This window comes from Coturnix japonica, chromosome 1 (assembly GCF_054131305.1).
Source record: "Coturnix japonica strain WE chromosome 1, WE-NBRP24, whole genome shotgun sequence".
Classification (NCBI taxonomy): domain Eukaryota; kingdom Metazoa; phylum Chordata; class Aves; order Galliformes; family Phasianidae; genus Coturnix; species Coturnix japonica.
In genome coordinates this window covers 49,036,745-49,054,134 of record NC_140663.1, presented here as the reverse complement: position 1 = coordinate 49,054,134, position 17,390 = coordinate 49,036,745, and the positions used below count along the sequence as shown (strand labels likewise).

The following is a 17,390-nucleotide window of genomic DNA, read 5'->3' as shown; positions in this document are numbered from 1 at the left end:
ATAAAAGTTTGTACTTTGGGTGTGCTCCTGTACCCATCCATCACTATTCAATCACATCGTTTTGGTGTTCTTTAAAGACCTCCTTTCTACAGCTTTATGGTGAATGGTACTGATGGTATCATGTCCCAAAGATGCCATTTCCATAAGAAAGAAAACACCAAACCTTTTTATTTCTGTGTAATTTTGTGTAACTTTCCATTTTGATTGGGTGTTTCGTTCATACTAAATTCTTTGAAAAGGATTTCACGAACTCAGGTAAAAATGCTTGAGGAGAGCTTCCAAATTAAGATAGGAGCTGGTCATTAGATTTTCTGCAGTGAATTAATTGTCATTTTTCAAATAAGATGAAAAACAAAGGACTGAATTTGTGGTCTGAACTTGCGAGGCCTTCCACGTATGGGATTTTTTCCACCCAACCCAACAGACTTGTGAGTTTGGGTCCTGCCTTCTTCTGATGACAGAGCACGTGTTAAGTTGAGACAAGCCAACTGCCACGTCTAAGACAGATGCTAATAACAGTCACACAATGCACACGTACCATTTGTTGGAGAATTAACCGAAGAATCACCAATTGCAAAACCAATCCTGCAATTGAATCCAGTCTCCAGCTGAGTAACTCTGAATGCACATGGGACAGCAGAGTTGATTTCTTGCCAGGCTGATCTTTTTACGCAGTGCCATTAATAAATGGAACTTTCTGAGCCCATCTACAATCTTAGCTCCTCAGTCCTTCATAGAACATAGTCCTCTCTTTACCATCATTTGTTGACTTGTGAATTAAGCAAGTATAACTTAACATAGGGAAAAGATGTTGATTTACAGCAACTCGTGATTTGGAACTGGAACTGGTACACAATTCCATGTAATACGATATTCAGATTTCTTCACAGGGAAACATGAACTAATTTAAGGAATATACTATATGTAACATTTCGTGCATACATGGAGAGAAAGTAACTCTTAAAGTGATGGTAAATTTGGACTGTAAATTTCAAGAAGATTGCCAAGTATCAAAAAAGTAATACAGTACAGCACAGAGTACTTTAAAAATATTTTAGAACGGAGGTTGGATAAATCTGTAAAAGCAATTGCATTACATGATCATTTGTGGTGGCGAAGGACTAGATTTTAACTAAGCAGAGCACTTCCAGTCTTGTGTTCTTACTGAGAGGTGTTAACAGACAACAAGAGTAGAAGTAACTCATATCTGGACTATCTTTGATATTTCTTCATTGTACTGGCTGGGTTCCTGCTGTTAATTGGCTCTGTATGGAGATCAGAGAATTTCCTACCATGCCCAACATTGAGTGAGCCAGCACATTTATCTTTCCCCGTATATTTCCCCTGGTACACTTAAAATAATTAAACAATTAGGAAAATCTGATGACTGATTTTGATAAGGCAGCAGTGTTTCTGCTGTAAAAGTAAAAATGTTGGTCATAAAACATTGGTTATACAATCCACTTTCATCCACTGGGCCTTGCTAGATAAAGACTGCAAGGTTAGCTTGTCCTCTTTGTAATTCGAACAGGGACTTGTCTTTACTAATGTCACTGAGATAATGGATGTATTTGAGGCATTACTAGCAGCAGGCAGCACTGGTTAGAAACACTAGTATGTTTCTAAGTTTGGCCATGCAGCTTTGTTCTGATGGAAAAAAATGCCTTTGGACAAATAGTTATTGCCTACTGCTTCATTTAAAAATGGTTTGCATAAAATAACAAGTTTGCTTCAATGTTCCTGCAGTGGAACCTTCTATTTTGTAGTGCCCTTTCTCTGAGGCCATCTGCAGAACTAAAACAGCTTGAAAACAGCAAGATTCATCCATAGTATTTCAAATGTGAAATGAGTTGTGATGAAATGGACTGTGGTTTTGAGTAATGTGTTTCTCAGGACATTTGTCATATGATCTGATGGATCATATGGACAGTCCAAACCATTTAGTATCCAGTCAATAACACACTTTGTCAAGGTATCCTCATGTCCCAGCCTCCATAAGAAAGGGATGAGAGGAAGGAGAAGAAAAGCATGTAAGTGTCAACGAACAGCACAATGACCAGTGGTTAAAATATTCAGACAGTGCATTGATTCCTATCTGTCCTTCTGAGCTTGAGGCATCAAATGAGTCATTCAGAAAAAAAAATGTCAGTCAAAGTCCATTTGGGAAAGATGAAAGTTAGGGTGAAGGTGAGGACTGGATTTATATTCCACCTTTCAGTCAGGCATCCTGAGGAGTCCGAGTCTTTAATGGTCTGAGTCTTTAGTGGTCTGAGTCTAGGAGCAGTTTCTGTCCAGTTCAGCTTTGGGGAAAGCAAACTTCTTTATTTATTCTATGTGAACCTTTCCTTCCTAGCCATGTCTTTTTGTCTTTTAAAGGTTGAAAAATACAAAGGAAGTGCTTGCAGGGGCAGTCCCATCCTCTACTCATTCTTGCACCTTGCTGGACCTGCACTGGGGCTCATGGTGGTGCAATGAACTAGATCTTTGAGTAGATCTAGTTAAGAATTAGCTGTGTTTTGTCAGGTCAGTGTCCACCTATCTCAGTACCCTCAGGAACACCTGTGCAGGAAGAAAGCAAGGAGGAACATGTGAGGAGGATTGTGGGATTGTGGATGTGGCACTGAGGGACGAAGCTTAGTGATACGACTCAGGTTGATGTTGGATCTGGAAGGTGTTTTCCATCCCAGATGATTCTGTGGATCTACGAGATGTTGGGTTATGTCAAAGAGCATCACAGTGTACATGTAATGTTCACAGTAAAATTCAATTAGCTTTGGAACAGTTTCAAAGTTGAAGTAGATTCACTGAATCTGGGCCACTTCTCTCTGTCTTTTCTGTTCACACAAGTACTACATCCTGCCCAGAAAACATATGCTGTGCTCCAGCTGGCATGTATTCCTGTAAGGGAACAAGGGGAAATTAGAGTGTCCTCAAGGCTGATATTCTGCAGAAGACTGCTCTTTAGATTTTGAGGAGTCTAAAGGAGTTAGTACATTTCTCAGGGTCTGAGAGCTTAAATAGAGCAGCAGTAGGTGATTTTATAATATCATAGTAGTGTTGTTATTCTCACTCACCTAAAAATCAAAAGTTGGGGCAGCTGTTGGCATCTGCTCAGTCAGAAGAAGCTTAAAAGCTTTTATCCACTGAATTTAGAAACAAATACAGAAGGCTGGGAAAGTCCAGCGAGGGCACTGCGTATTTAGAAATGTTCCCTTGTAGGAGGATCTAATGAATGATCACTACCTTTAACTTGGTAGGAATAATGTGAGCTTGTCTTCCTTGTGTATCTGTGCTAACCACAAATTATATGCCACCATTTAATTATAGGGGTTTAGAGGGCATGCTCCAGGCACCAACATTATGCCAAGAGAAAATGTTTTATGTACTCATTTCAAAAATATTGTTTCATTTTGTATCATACCTTATGGAGTAAGATAATGATAAATTGTAGCAATCAGTGAGTCTGTCTAATGAAAATTATGGGAAACCAATATACATAAATGCAGTATCTGATGATACTTTTTGCTCAGTGTGGTCTCACGGAACTACACATTGCCTATCGCTTACCTAAAAAACTGATTGCTTTTCCTTCAAACGAAGAAAGATTATTCCACTTTGAATCAAAAATAATGCTGAAAGAGCAAAAAAGAAATGTAAGCAACAACATAAATACTTTATATCCTATAACATGGTTTGTTTTAATTCTTTTGTTCAGGCTTACCAGCATAAGCTAAAGCTAGCCCTTATAGGTCAAAGCATTTTTGGACAAGAGGTTTATAACAAGCTGAGGAAAGAGGGCCATAAAGTTGTGGGAGTTTTCACAGTGCCTGACAAGAATGGACAAGCTGATCCTTTGGGTAAGTGAACTTAATCTAGATGCTGACATTACAAGCATACATAACAAACTTGCCTTGCTGTGAGATGTCTGTATGGGAGTGACTTGCCTATATTGCCTTTGATACACTGGGTTCAGCACAAGAACTACGCTTAAATGAAAACACAAGTCCCAGAGCTGGTTTAACCTTGTTAATTAGTGAGTATTTAAAAATTGTCTCTAGCTATGCAGGGCCATGTGCTATGATATTTTCTTTTCATATAAACTAAACTGAGTACCTTATTTGAATGTCTACCTAGAGGTTCCAATCTGAACTAGATCTGTATCTTAACAATAATCAAAATATGTAAAGCAGGTTTGAGGAACAGTCCGATAGTCTTGGTCCTGACTTAACAAGATGTGTTAGCAAATAGCTGTTGAGCCTGCACTCAAACGCAAATATCTGTCTCATGTTCCATGGTGCTGTCTGGGACACTCAAGGCTTGGAGCCAAGACTATTTATTCTTGGACTTCCGCCCTTTCTGGCAAGCTCATATGCAGCAGTATGCCTGCAGAGCCTATTTCTCTTCCAGTTGGACTAAGGAAAACTCACTGGAAAGGGTAGAAGAGGCTTTGCTCTTCCTTTTTGCATTGCCAAGATTTTGCAAACTTTCTAAGCAGTTGCTTTAGAGGTATTCAGAATTGAACTCATAGAGAGGAAAACAGCATGGTGCAGAAGCTACTTTGAAGTCATTACCTGAAGTATAACTTTCTCTTTTCAGTGCCACAGCAATGGTGAGTTAATAGGATTAACAAGTGCCAAAAAAGAACTTGCCTTTATGGATTAACAGAAATTAAAACTACGTTCCATGAGCTGCCTTGAATGTGTCCTCTTTTGTGTTCAAGTCCTGACATGTTTTTTATAGAATGAGGGAAAAATCAAAGGTAGATTTTTCTTACGTTGCCTGTGGCACTCCCAATGGCTCTCAAGTTGGTTGCATTCTGTAACCTCACTGAAAGAATTAATCATACACTGGAAGAATTATAGGAGATGTCTATTAGTTTAGAAAAAGACAATGTGTCTGTCCAGCTCTGGAAGCATACCATAATGGTTGCATTATACATTGGTTGCATTATACAAACTGTTATTATACAGTTTTTATACTAGCAGATGTAACTCAACAAATCTTTGTCTGATTTCCATCATGACCATTTTAATTGAGCTGTAGAATGTTTGTTGTTTTCCTAAGACTTCATTGTTTTTTTGCTTTCTGATGATCTAAACAACTTCAGTCACAAGGGAAAATTTCTAATGTTTCTGTATATCTTCAGTCAGCTATGCTTTTTATTTCTGAAAGCAATTCCAGTACATGCTAGCTTCCAGTGCACTGGATGGAATGATACTTCATTAAGTATTTACTTAAGACCTATGTTAATAGGCTAATGATGTTTCAGGTTAAACTCAAAATCCAATTTCAGAAATGAAAAAGAGGACGGAAATCCAAAAAGTGTTTAGAAATAGGAGTTAAATTAAGTAAATTTTCTGTATTCCCTTTTCTTCCTATTACAGATCCAGCTCAACAGCTATAGAGTTTGACTCTACCATCTTTTCTGTGATGGGTTGTTAAGCAGATGTACAGTGGAATTTATCAAACATCTGAAGATTATGTCTGCAATAATGCAGTTGCTTTTTCTCACCCTTGAGCCAAATTCTTGGTGTAGCTGTGTGTCTCACAAATAAATGGGAGCATATCCAGAAAGCATCAGTAAACAGAATATTGAAGAAATGACTGAAGGCTGCTAGCATTTGTAATTATTTGAGTCACATGTTAAATTGCTGCTGACATGAGTGCATAATTGTAATCTCATACAAATGTGAGAGGTAAAACTAAGCTCTGCTAAACCAGTTGCAAGCAAATGTAATGTCCAGACAAGAAATTAAGTGCTATTATTTAATTTTCAGTGGCATTCTTCATTCTTACTACCCAAGCCACGAGAGTGAAATTAAAGTTGAGAATGACCCAAACTATAGGAATGAGAATCCATGACATAATTAATCACATTTATCCAAGTATAAAGTTTTATTTAAACAGCATACAGAACAGTACAAAAGGCTATCTGTAATACGTTTAGTGATCTGGGCTGTTGTACAAAACTTCTTTTAGTTTGAATTTTTAACACAGAATGTGAATTAAAGAAAAGTATATTTTTGTTCCTCAGCACTGGCAGCAGAGAAGGACGGCACTCCTGTTTTTAAATTTCCCAGATGGAGAGCTAAAGGCAAGCCAATCCAGGAAGTAATTGCAGCCTACAAGTCAGTTGGAGCAGAGTTAAATGTCCTTCCGTTCTGTACACAGTTCATCCCAATGGATGTCATTGACTGCCCAAAACATGGCTCAATTATTTACCATCCATCCATCCTACCACGCCACCGAGGAGCTTCTGCAATCAACTGGTAAGCTTTTGCCTGTTGTTCAACAAAACTACAGATTCATCCTGCTAGGACATTGGGCCAGATTCATTATTTATGTAAACACTGACACAGTTCTGTTGCCTTGCAACTGCTCTGAAACAATTTCTCTGAAGCAGCTGAATATTTGGATCATGAACTGCTCTTCATACCAGAGACTCCACGTTATTTCCATCATGAGTGCAGCTGTTATTTGTGGAAGACCAGTGATGTGGTCTGTGCATTTGTGTAGTACTCACATAGGTAAATTAGCAGTATGTAGTCTCCATAGGCAGGATGGTACTCTTGCAGCTATCCCCCCTCAAACAATAGGTAAGTGTAACAACAGGGCTTCATGCAGAGTCTAAGATTTCACAGAAGGGAAAGAAAGACATGAAAGAATCCATAAGAAGAAGAACTTCTATCATCCAGTGCAATGCACGAGACTAGATTCAGAATGTTACCATGAAAGAGCTTAACTGCAGTAACGACCACAGTGGACTCTGATGTAGCATTCCTATGTCAAAAGACATGTCTTTATCATTAAGTTTAAATTCAAAGAGAAATTGTCTAAATATATTTTAAAAAATTAAAAAGAATCTTGCAGGCATTATGATGATTACCTAAAAATGTAATGCTGTAAAGTCAAAGCAAAAGCATATTTTGTTCTTTGAATAACAACCCACAGTGAGAAAAAAGATAAGCTGAAGTACTTGAAAAGAATACTTGAAGAGAGTGTAAAGGAGACCACTAGAGATGCCAGGAAAACCTTCAGAAAGTGGCATTTCTGTCCAAATAAGTAAAATCAGGAAGAGCACAAATTTTGGCAAAATAGATGTAAAAGATATAAAGGGCCAACTTTTAAGGCACAAAATTAAATAACAACCATTTTCTTGAGTGTGTTAAAGGTGGGAGGTACGTAGCGTGATATAGGTTTTTGATATAAAAAGGTGCTAAGCAAAAAGAATGGCAAAGCAGGAGGCTTATATTGGTATTCCAGGTGAAGGAGCTTAAGGTGTTACTTCAATACATAAGTGAATAAATTAAGATTCAGAAAACATGAGGTAAAATTTGGAGTTAGAAAAACATAAGGTAATGATATGTAAGGGGGAAAAAGCTGACTGTATGTAAGCAGTAAAATCTAAGTTGTTGTTCGGAAAAGAGACCACGGGAAGGATCTTGGAGCATGAAAGAAGTAGAAATGCCTCAGAAAAATCTTGGTATAGACCAACTTCCACATGATGGTGCAGAAGTCTAGGAGTCTTCAGAGTGGAAAACAGATCACTGGGAAGGAAATACACCAGTTGTGTAAAAAGCCATGAAAGACATGGGGAGGTGAATAAGGAGTGATTGCTTGTTCTTTCTTAATTGAAGTGAGGAGGCAGCCGACAAAGAGATCAGATAGCCCTGTTTTGTATATTCATTCTGTAAGCATCTGCCCTTTTCAGATAAAGGCTGTTGTCCCAAGAGTTTTAAACTATGCATTTCACCTTTACTGATGGCTCATGTGTTTCAGCCTTGAGTCCCTTGCTGTCATTAAGGTTTCTTCCATCTGTTGTGGCCGTAGCCCTTGAGCTGTAGTAGACCCTTCTCCCACACAAACACCACGACTGAGAAAACCAGTGGGATGATGCATGTCTAAGAGGCATTTGTTACAGGCAAAGATCCTGAACCTCTGAGGGTTCTTTCACTCCTTCCTTCACAACCTCTTTCACCTACTGCTACTCTGTTACCAGCAGCCATCTGCAAAGGGAGCTTTGAGGTGGTGCGCAGAGGAAAGAGTTCTCAGGAGTTCTCATCCTGTTGTCTACTCAGCATCAGAGATGTTTTTCCACAGTACTTTCTTCTCTGCCGGAGCAATACCAAGGACATGCTGCATTAGGGTGATAGTTCTGTATTTACAGCTAATGTAAAACAGATGAGATGCTGTTTCAGTTTCTGGAGGATCTGTTACCTGCAAGCTTTCGCTTTTATTTGAACTGCTGACTCCCCCAGCTGTCTTCAGAGTTTGCCCCTCTTTCTGCAGAAATGCATGCTTTTAATAATGTAGTTTTCAGTGTTCATATAGTGAGTTTTCAAATATATAAACCAGATTTCAGATGATCTTCTCACAGCATGGACTGCCAAAGGAATAATTATGTATGCCGTATGTTTTACAAAAATGGTATTGATGTTTGCACACTGACACTTCTGGCTGCTCCCTTAAACACTTGTATTTGATTTTCCATCATTCTGAGGCACCTGCATCTCCAAGGAAGAAGTGGAAAATCTGTGTGGCTGGAGTTCCCTTCACACTCAGGAACAGATCTTGAGCTGATGTAAATCAGTATAGGTCTGCTGTATAACTAGTATGTGCATGTTCATGCAGACCTGCTGAGAATCTGACTGGACATAAATTCCCCCAGTGTCTTTTCCTTAAGCAGTTGTGTATTAGTACTTTGCTAAATGTCCATCATTTTCCACTGTCAGTTTGGCGCTTTCACCTGTGGGACAACTGTGCTTCCCTTGCTGACCTACAGATAAGCTGTGAAGCTTAGCTAATTACAATAAACAATTCGGAATTATTTAGACTATTCACATGGTTTCATCTTTCAAACACACACAGCTACTGCACACTTTCTGCTCTATATGTTTAAGCCACAGATGATACATTTTAAATAGCACAATGACTGTGATGAGCACTGAAGTCTTTCTTATGTCTCTCTGTGAAAGTACACGTAGTATCAAAGTTCTGGGTGCTTGACTGTGAAATAAGTAATGAAACTGGTGATAAAGACAGTTAGGATCTTCTATCTGCATGAAGTAAATGAACGTGTAACACATGGATGGATATCCCTGGCTGCTTTCACGTTTTCTCTATTTACTGTAAGGCTTCTTTTACCTCCAGGACTTTAATTCAAGGAGATAAGAAAGCAGGGTTTACAATTTTTTGGGCTGATGATGGTTTGGACACTGGACCGATACTTCTTCAGCGAGAATGCGATGTTGGCCAAAATGATACTGTGGATGATCTGTATAACCGGTTTCTCTTCCCGGAAGGAGTAAAGGCTATGGTATGTTTGCCTGTACTAAATAGCAACATTTTATAAGAAAAGAATAACATCTGCTGGAGTTTGAAAAGAAAAAAAAAAAAAAAAAAAAGGCAGTACTGGCAAGATGCATGCATTTGGGAAGAGAGGTTGTGGTGTTCAGATGAATTTTAAACTTCAGATGAACTCTGTTGCTTTACAACAGCTGAGAAGGTGGCTGACAGGTTGCTGACAGTGGGCAGAGCATATCCTGTTTCTGCAGAAGGCAAGAGGTCAGGTTTGTCTTGAGTGTTCTCAAGAGAGAAAGAGAGAAATATAAATACATATATATTTGCAGAAAGAAAAGGGAAAGAGTTGAATGCAAACATACAGAACCATGTTCTAAACACCGGTCCTGCTTAATTCAGGCAGCTGCTGTATGCATGGTGACTGGGTACTCCCATCATATTCTGAGGCTATTTCTTTTGTCAAAGGAGTTTCTCAAGAATATATGCACGTTAACCAGTGCCACATTGGTCTCCTAGATTTTGGAAAACCTGGGTTTTGAAAATAAGCCATTTCCTCTTGTGGAAGAAAGTCTTCTGTCAGCCACAAACATGACTGAAGACAGAAGGAGAGCCAAGCTAATGTTAAATCTGTTGCTTTTTACTTAGGTGGAAGCTGTACATCTAATTGCTGATGGTAAGGCGCCTCGTATACCTCAGCCGAAAGAAGGGGCAACATACGAAGGGATCCAGAAAAAGGAAAATGCAGAGGTAGTGTTAAATAACACTGTGATACGTGCCAGTCACTAGAAAAAGCTGTTCTAATTCAGATTGCAATAGCAGTGACTTAAAATGAATGTGGGTTTTAACTCAGTTGTTTCCTCATATTTCTGTGACAAATCCATGAAGACTCAGGTTAAGTTCAGATTGCCAGCCAGCAGTTACATATATTTAGAAACTTGATGATCTACTTGGGATCATCTGCACATAGCTAGATGGCAGTTGTGCCTTCTGTGGGTACTTAGGTTACCATACTTTGAAATACAACACTGAATGGAGATAACTGTCCTGGCTTGTTTACCAAGAGTCTGTGCTGTTTTCTTTACCAGAACTAGGTTGGATGTTAGGAAATGGAAACATACACTATTTACATTTATACTGTGCTTATTAGATTTGTTAATCATAATATTATTTATGAATGAATACCTGGTAGTGAGAGTTATGATATCAGTATATTAGTATGAGAAGGATAATCTGTGGACAGATAAAGACTGCACAGAACACAGAAGTGTTAAGATCATCCCGTATGATAGGAGGTGCATCCCATTTGATAGGTATTTGGTATTTAGCCATGTAGGGATCACTGATCTTCCTATATTACATCAGACCATTTCTGTGTTCTTAACAGCTGAAAGAAAGCGAGGGAAAAATTTGTAAACTGGTAAGCATTAATAACTTGATTTGTAACTAAAGAGAGAAGAATTAGCTGATATGTCTTGATTTCCTAGATCTCCTGGGATCAACCTGCAGCAGCTTTGCACAACTGGATCCGAGGGCATGATAAAGTACCTGGAGCATGGGCAAAAATAGATGACCAGGTATGCTCTGTAAATTCCCATTTCTGACTGTTTTCTCTTATGAAAGCTGAAAGTCTCTGCATTACTGCAATTACACTGGAGGAGCTCTCATTTGGTGGCTGTATAAAGATACTTTTTCAAAATTGTAGTTTAATTAAAAGACAAGAAGAATATCTAAAAAAACCATGATATGAAGCAGTAAATAACATGGGTAGAACCACAGTCACTTTGGGAAGCAGATATACGTTACAGTGTAATGAAGCCCATATTGAAAGGGCACCATCACCATGTAACAGCAAAATGAAACACTGTGAGTAACAAAAATAGCAAAGGGAGGGATTTTTAAAAGAAATTTGGGTCTGGGAGTACAAAAATCACTTTCAGAAATAAATACGTCTAATTTTTTCCCTGAACAGCTGTTTCCTTTTGATGTTTTAAGACCATTACACATTTGATCCACATTTTACTTGCATAAAATATTTTAAAAATCACATTTCCTGCCTCTGACATCCTAATTTTTTTTACTTAAAAATTAGCCAGCTGTGGGTAGGTTGCTCCAAAAGCCTGGTTCTGTGCTGATGTGCAGGGACTGGTGATGCTTTGAGAGCCTTGAAAGAGCTGAAGAGCCCAAGTGAGAGGCAATGTTCAGCAGTGCCAGCCTGGAGGCAGATCAGGACTCCACCACTTACAGTCAGGCTTCTGCTGGTCTCTCATTTTGTACATGTACCATCGAACTTTGCTTCCTTTTTTGCACTGGTCTAGTCATGCACAATGTTAAAGCTACGCAGCTTTGCAGGTTTAGGCAGCTTGCAAAGTTTTAGGTGTCCTGGGTTATAAAGATACAGATATGATATTGTAACATGGTTTGCATGTGCAGTTACTTATATTTTATTACTTTGTATTGTATTAATGTTTCCAAACAATTTCAATTATTAGGTTTTTAAAGCATGACTAGAATCTATGTACTTTTGATTCCATTTATTTTTAGGTGGTTACTTTTTATGGCTCATCGTTACTTGATGCTTCAGTGCCTGCCGGACAAGAGCTGGCAATAAGAGGTGCTTCAAGACCTGGACTTGTAACCAAGAATGGTCTAGTCATTTTTGGTAATGATGGGAAGATGGTAAGTGCTCCATCTGAAAAACATGAGTATGGATGGAATAGATCAGCAAGAAGTGCAGGTAGTGTGGAATTGTATGCTGCAAATGGTAGCTGGTTTGTTTGATATTTACTGGTTCACTGCCACCCTGTAGGGAAGATATTCATGTTTTGCTTCACGCTCAATACGTATTCATTTTCAGTAGTGATTAAAATGTGTTAGTATAGAGGGTAATCTGAAAGATGAGTAGGAATGCCCTGTTTTATATTATATATATCATATCAGCTTTCCTGCAATTTATACTGATGCATAAAAGCTCATATCCCCTCTATTTTCAGGTACTAGTGAGAAATCTGCAGTTTCAGGATGGAAAAATGATCCCTGCTTCTAAATACTTCTCTGCTGATGAAACAACTACCCTGGAACTTACAGAAGAGGAGAAAAAGATGGCAGAAGATATTAAGGTAACTCCATAAACTGCTTTAGCTGGATATTAGTACAGATTAAAACATTACTTCATTCTCACTATAGGCATATCTTTTATTTAACCATGCAGATTGTCTTTGAAGAAATATTTTATGAATCTTTTGTTAGTAAAATGAATTTGAATGGATTTAAGAATTTACTAGAGTATGCTAAAGATTACACATATCCCTATCAAATTTTATTTCATATGCATGTGATACAAAAACAATGATCACAAAGTCAGTTATGGTAATGTATATGAATGATGAAGATGGGAGCGAGGCTACAGTGAGGAGAAACTAAAAGGTCTTTATCTCACAACAATGAGGTTATCTCACACTAGCGAGTCAGCTGAAAACAGCCTTGAACTGTGGTGTCATTCACTTGGATGCTGTCAGAGTGGTTATTGTGGACAAGATCCAGGGATTCTTTAAACAGCAGTCTGAAGGAGAAAAGCAGTGATTTTCTCCCTAAGCCTTTGTTGCCTTAGTGATTAGTAAGCTGCTGGCAGGTTGTTTCAATAGTTTTGTTCTGCCCTTATGTCCAGGGACCAGTGCTAATTTGAGAACCCAGAAAGGGCACGGGGAGCTAGGTGGTAGAGGGATGCAGCAATAGGGCAGCTGGAGCAAAAGATTGCCAAGGTGAGAGAGGCGCCTTGCTGCTCTCTTCTATAATCTGCCCCTCTGTAATGTGTGTCATTTGCTTAACTGAAAGCCATATTGGTCATAATTTAGGCTTTGTGCCAGAGCAACCCAGTCATAGGTGTCTTCCCTTCTGCTAACTCTGCTATAGTCAGTAACTTTTGGCACAAGCCGGGAGGCTTGATGTGCTCATGTTTTAAGCTGCTGCTCCAAGATTACCTTGAACTTGCTTGCCAGCAACTGAAGTACTGCCTGGAGCTATTGACTGACTGAGACAATAGCTAAAAGAAATATAAACTCTTTAGTTCAAGACATGAACTGCTAACTCTGGAACCTAATTATACTTAATAAATATATCACTCTGCCAGTTATTTCAGCTTGCATGCTAGCAGAGATGTCCATTGAATGCATGTAGGTTAAACTACATCTCAACTTTGCCCAGGTGCCAGAAATTCCATCCATCCTGTCCCAACGTTCTCCAGGCTGCTCCCACCTCTGCTGACAGCATATTCCATAATGCAGTGAGAAGTTATTGTTAATATTGTTAATATTGTTTGTAAAGACCTTAAAAATGGGCCTGTACATTTTTAGCATTGTGCCATTTAGGTTCCTTGCCTGATGAGGTGAAATTATCGTGGATGAAATAATCTTTTTTGGTATAGTTATGCTGGAGATTTTATTGGGTAACTTGAGGCCTGCATTTCCAGATCCTCTTCAGATAGTTTTCTGTTTTAGGATCATCTGAAATAATGCATTTATAGTCATGGATATCTTAGAAAATATTGTTTGATAAATACTTCTTTCAATTAGAGGATAGTTCATTATTGCTTCCACAATTTTTATATATTATTAGGCTATCTGGAAAGGAATTTTGAGCAATGTTCCTGTAATAGAAGATTCTACAGACTTCTTCAAATCTGGAGCATCCTCTATGCATGTTGTCAGGTAAAAACTATTCAAAAGAAGGAAATAATGATACAAAAGTTAATGGAAACAGTGTTGTCACAGTGCTTTTAAGTCAGGGTAGATAGTAGGGGTTCTGTTCCCAAAACTGGGAGTTACTGATCTTTCTATTCAAGTGAAGTTCCCCTTAACATCAGGAACAGCAGCCTCACAGGGAAGCATATTGGTGCCTGTACCTGTCTGCATGCAGTGACAGGTATCTCAAGGGGGCTGATTCAGAAGCTGAGCAAAGGACTCCCCAGAGGGAGGGAGGAGCCATTCACAGGACTAGTTCAACCTGTGCATATAACTGCACAGAGTTTAATGGGTCACCTCAGTTTACTTCTTTTTGCAAGTCAGATATCGTAGGCCATAATATAAAATTAGCATATCATTTTTTTGTTTGTTTCTTTAATTAATGTATTATTGTCCTTCTTAAATACCAGTCCCATAGAGCTCTAAACTGCCTTTGTGTATGGGTGAGGGTCATCTTATATGCAGTTTTGTCAATCAATATATGCTACCTATCATTTATTTACAAATGTTTATCAGAAAGTATTCTCAGAGAAACAGATACACGTATATTCGAATGCATACAAACTGGTGCCCAGTTTTGACCTCTTTCCACCTTCTAATGGTTTGTTTATCCAAATAATTCTTCCATTTGTAATTTAACTTGCTCTTTCCTTAAAATCCTCAGAATGCTAGAAGAGATCAAACAGAAATACAGTGGGCTTCAGCTTCAGAATGAAGATGTGTATATGGCCACTAAATTTGCAGACTTTATTCAAATGGCTGTCAGAAAACTCAGAGGAGAGGATGGAGAAGAAGAGTTGGTTGTCGATTATGTAAGACCTTTCATTTTCCCTTCTTTGGTTATTCTATTTTTGTCGTGTTTTTTTTTTTTCTTGTTGTTTTTTTTGAGGGGAGAAGGGGTGGAAATAGACACTGGATTGCTTGATGCAATGGGAAAAGCAAATGTTTGGTCATGCAAACTCTCCTCTGTAACTTCTATTTGTGAAGTTTTATATATGTGTTTTATATAAGTTTTATATTGACATTTTGGAAGTACATATGTAATGTCATTTACAGTGTTCTAGTGTTCTAGAAACTGCGAGATCAAGTATAGAGTAGCTTGCACATGAACGGATATTCCTACTGGTCCTTCACTATCCTACCAGAATTTCTCAATCAGAGTAATTCCAAGCCTTCTGTCCTGAGGCAAAATGTGCCCCATTCACTCCTAAGGAAAGGGAAGATCGTGTGTTTTGTGAAGTCATTAAGCAAGTGAGAATTTCTTGAATTTAAAAGTTACACATCTGTTTCAGTTCCACTGGGACTGGCCTTAACCAGGGTTTAGTATTTGTTTGACCATAGAGATCCAACAATAAAAAATACAGAAATCAGCTTAATTGTCTCGGAGTGTGGGCAGTGGTGTTGATGGAGAATGTTACTTCCATTTAATTTTGCCTTTCTGGTCGTTCCTAACAGTCATATATACATCCTAAAATTTGGCTCAGTGTTGCCTATAAACATATGCATATGTATACATATCAAAACCCTGATAAGCTACATTAAAACCTTAATTGTTAAAAAGGTAAATTAAGTTCTTATTTATTTTGCTCTTAGGTTTCAAAAAATGTGAACAACATGACTGTGAATATGCCGTACCAGTGTTTTATTAATGGTCAGTTTGTTGATGCTGATGATGGAAAAACATACGATACCATAAATCCAACAGATGAATCAGTAAGTAATTTTTAAATACAATCACAGAGTGACAGAATTGCAGAGGCTGGAAGGGACCTCTGGAGATCATCTATTCTCAATTTCAGTGTATCTCAATTACTTTACCTACAAAAAAAATCTAAAGCACCAAATGTCACCATGTTCAAAACCATACATTAAGCAACCTCTCTAAATAATTTTAAATTTAAATTTGGTTCTCAATTTATATGTTCTACATTTTTTGCATTTCAGTTAAGTTGTTCATTAAAAATAACCTAATTCCACTTCAGCTAGTGTGTTAATCTCCATACAGATGAATGTTTTACCCTGTTCTCATTCCTGCTTATCTTTGCAAACAAATGTTGAGTTGCTAAAGAGGTACTTTTTGTTACAATATTGTATGTATTTTCTGTCAGTCATTAACTTCAGCTTTTACTTTACTACCAATCTGTCTCAGGGCAAATGTGACTTTAAAATATCCCATTAAATTCCCAGTTTGAAAAATGAACTTTGAACAGGAAAATACTGTTTCACTTTTTCCTCTCAAAAGTATTACATCTTGATTGAGCATCTCAGAATTATTAATAGAAGTCATTCTGATGCCCATATATGCCTTTTATTTCTGGAGTAACTGAATTCTGCTAAAATCAGTAGCACAGATTTCACTGTCATCAGAAGCCAGAATGTGGCACTTCTCTGTACCTCGTTCTGGAGTGGAATAAAAGTCATAGCAATTCTGTTTTAGGGTTTACATTATATGTTTGTACAGAAGACAATCATAAAATACTACATACATGTCGTGGTAACAGAAACTCAGCTTCTAAGAAATTAAATGTTCAGGACTCGTTTTACCACATTTGGATATTAGATAATAATAATAAGACCTTCAACATCTATAATACCATGCTGATCTTACATATAGAAAGGTGTCTTCCAGCGGGATGAAGTCCCTTGCTGTGAAGAAAGATGTAGGAATCAGAGTTCCTACATTGTCTTCCAAGTTCTGCCTCCATCAGCTGTGTATCAACTTCTTGCAGCATGTCTCACCCATGACAGCTGATTGGCTCGATTATATTATTTATTATACTATTATATCAATTCTTTGCTTATACCCAGTTAAGAGTAACACTCTGCATCCAGCCGTTCTGTCTGAGTTAAGGCATTTCTACCTGGTGACAGGTAATTGCCAGTGTATCTTCTGCTTCCTTGGCTGACGTTGACAGAGCAGTGGCAGCAGCAAAAGAGGCATTTGAAGATGGTGAATGGGGAAGAATGAATGCAAGGGAAAGAGGGCGACTCATGTACAAGTATGTAAAGGGCAGTTTGCATGGGTTTTGTTTTGTTTTTAAATCATATTGTTTAGCTCCTCTGAAGAATTGTTGCATATTTTCTGAATATGTTGGATATTTGTACTCCCACTGTCAGAGTCCACCTTAATTCAAACAAGGGTCCTTTTTCCTCTGGGCTATGTTCAGACTAGACCTTCTGAGTGCCAAACAGGAGAATTTTGTACTGTTGAAACCCCTAGCTCAGCTGCTTTGTCTTAAGGAGTCATTTATAGAAGATAGTAGGCATGCACTAAGTGAAACTTTCTCCTTTGTGCTTGACATGCCGTATTTATCCTTTTGCACACTAATGCTGGTGCCTTAGCCATTAACTGCT

At 38.1% G+C, this 17,390-nt stretch overlaps 1 protein-coding gene across 4 annotated transcripts in view; it reads left to right on the top strand.

The window, feature by feature from the left end:
• ALDH1L2 (aldehyde dehydrogenase 1 family member L2) overlaps positions 1-17,390 on the top strand; it is a 28,421-nt gene that overhangs the window by 1,600 nt on the left and 9,431 nt on the right. For 3 of the 4 annotated variants that reach the window (XR_014935372.1, XM_015864546.3, XM_085518646.1), the window contains exons 2-12: positions 3,716-3,857; positions 6,035-6,269; positions 9,151-9,316; positions 9,946-10,047; positions 10,785-10,874; positions 11,842-11,976; positions 12,291-12,416; positions 13,912-14,003; positions 14,701-14,848; positions 15,630-15,749; positions 16,908-17,035. Coding sequence is in view for 3 of the 4 variants with exons in the window: in XM_015864546.3 (XP_015720032.2) it covers positions 3,716-3,857; positions 6,035-6,269; positions 9,151-9,316; positions 9,946-10,047; positions 10,785-10,874; positions 11,842-11,976; positions 12,291-12,416; positions 13,912-14,003; positions 14,701-14,848; positions 15,630-15,749; positions 16,908-17,035 (1,484 nt within the window). In the remaining variant the exon portion in view is untranslated. Of the gene's footprint in view, positions 1-2,376; positions 2,524-3,715; positions 3,858-6,034; positions 6,270-9,150; positions 9,317-9,945; positions 10,048-10,784; positions 10,875-11,841; positions 11,977-12,290; positions 12,417-13,911; positions 14,004-14,700; positions 14,849-15,629; positions 15,750-16,907; positions 17,036-17,390 lie in introns of those variants that run through there. The other variant, XM_085518637.1, reaches the window with a different exon arrangement.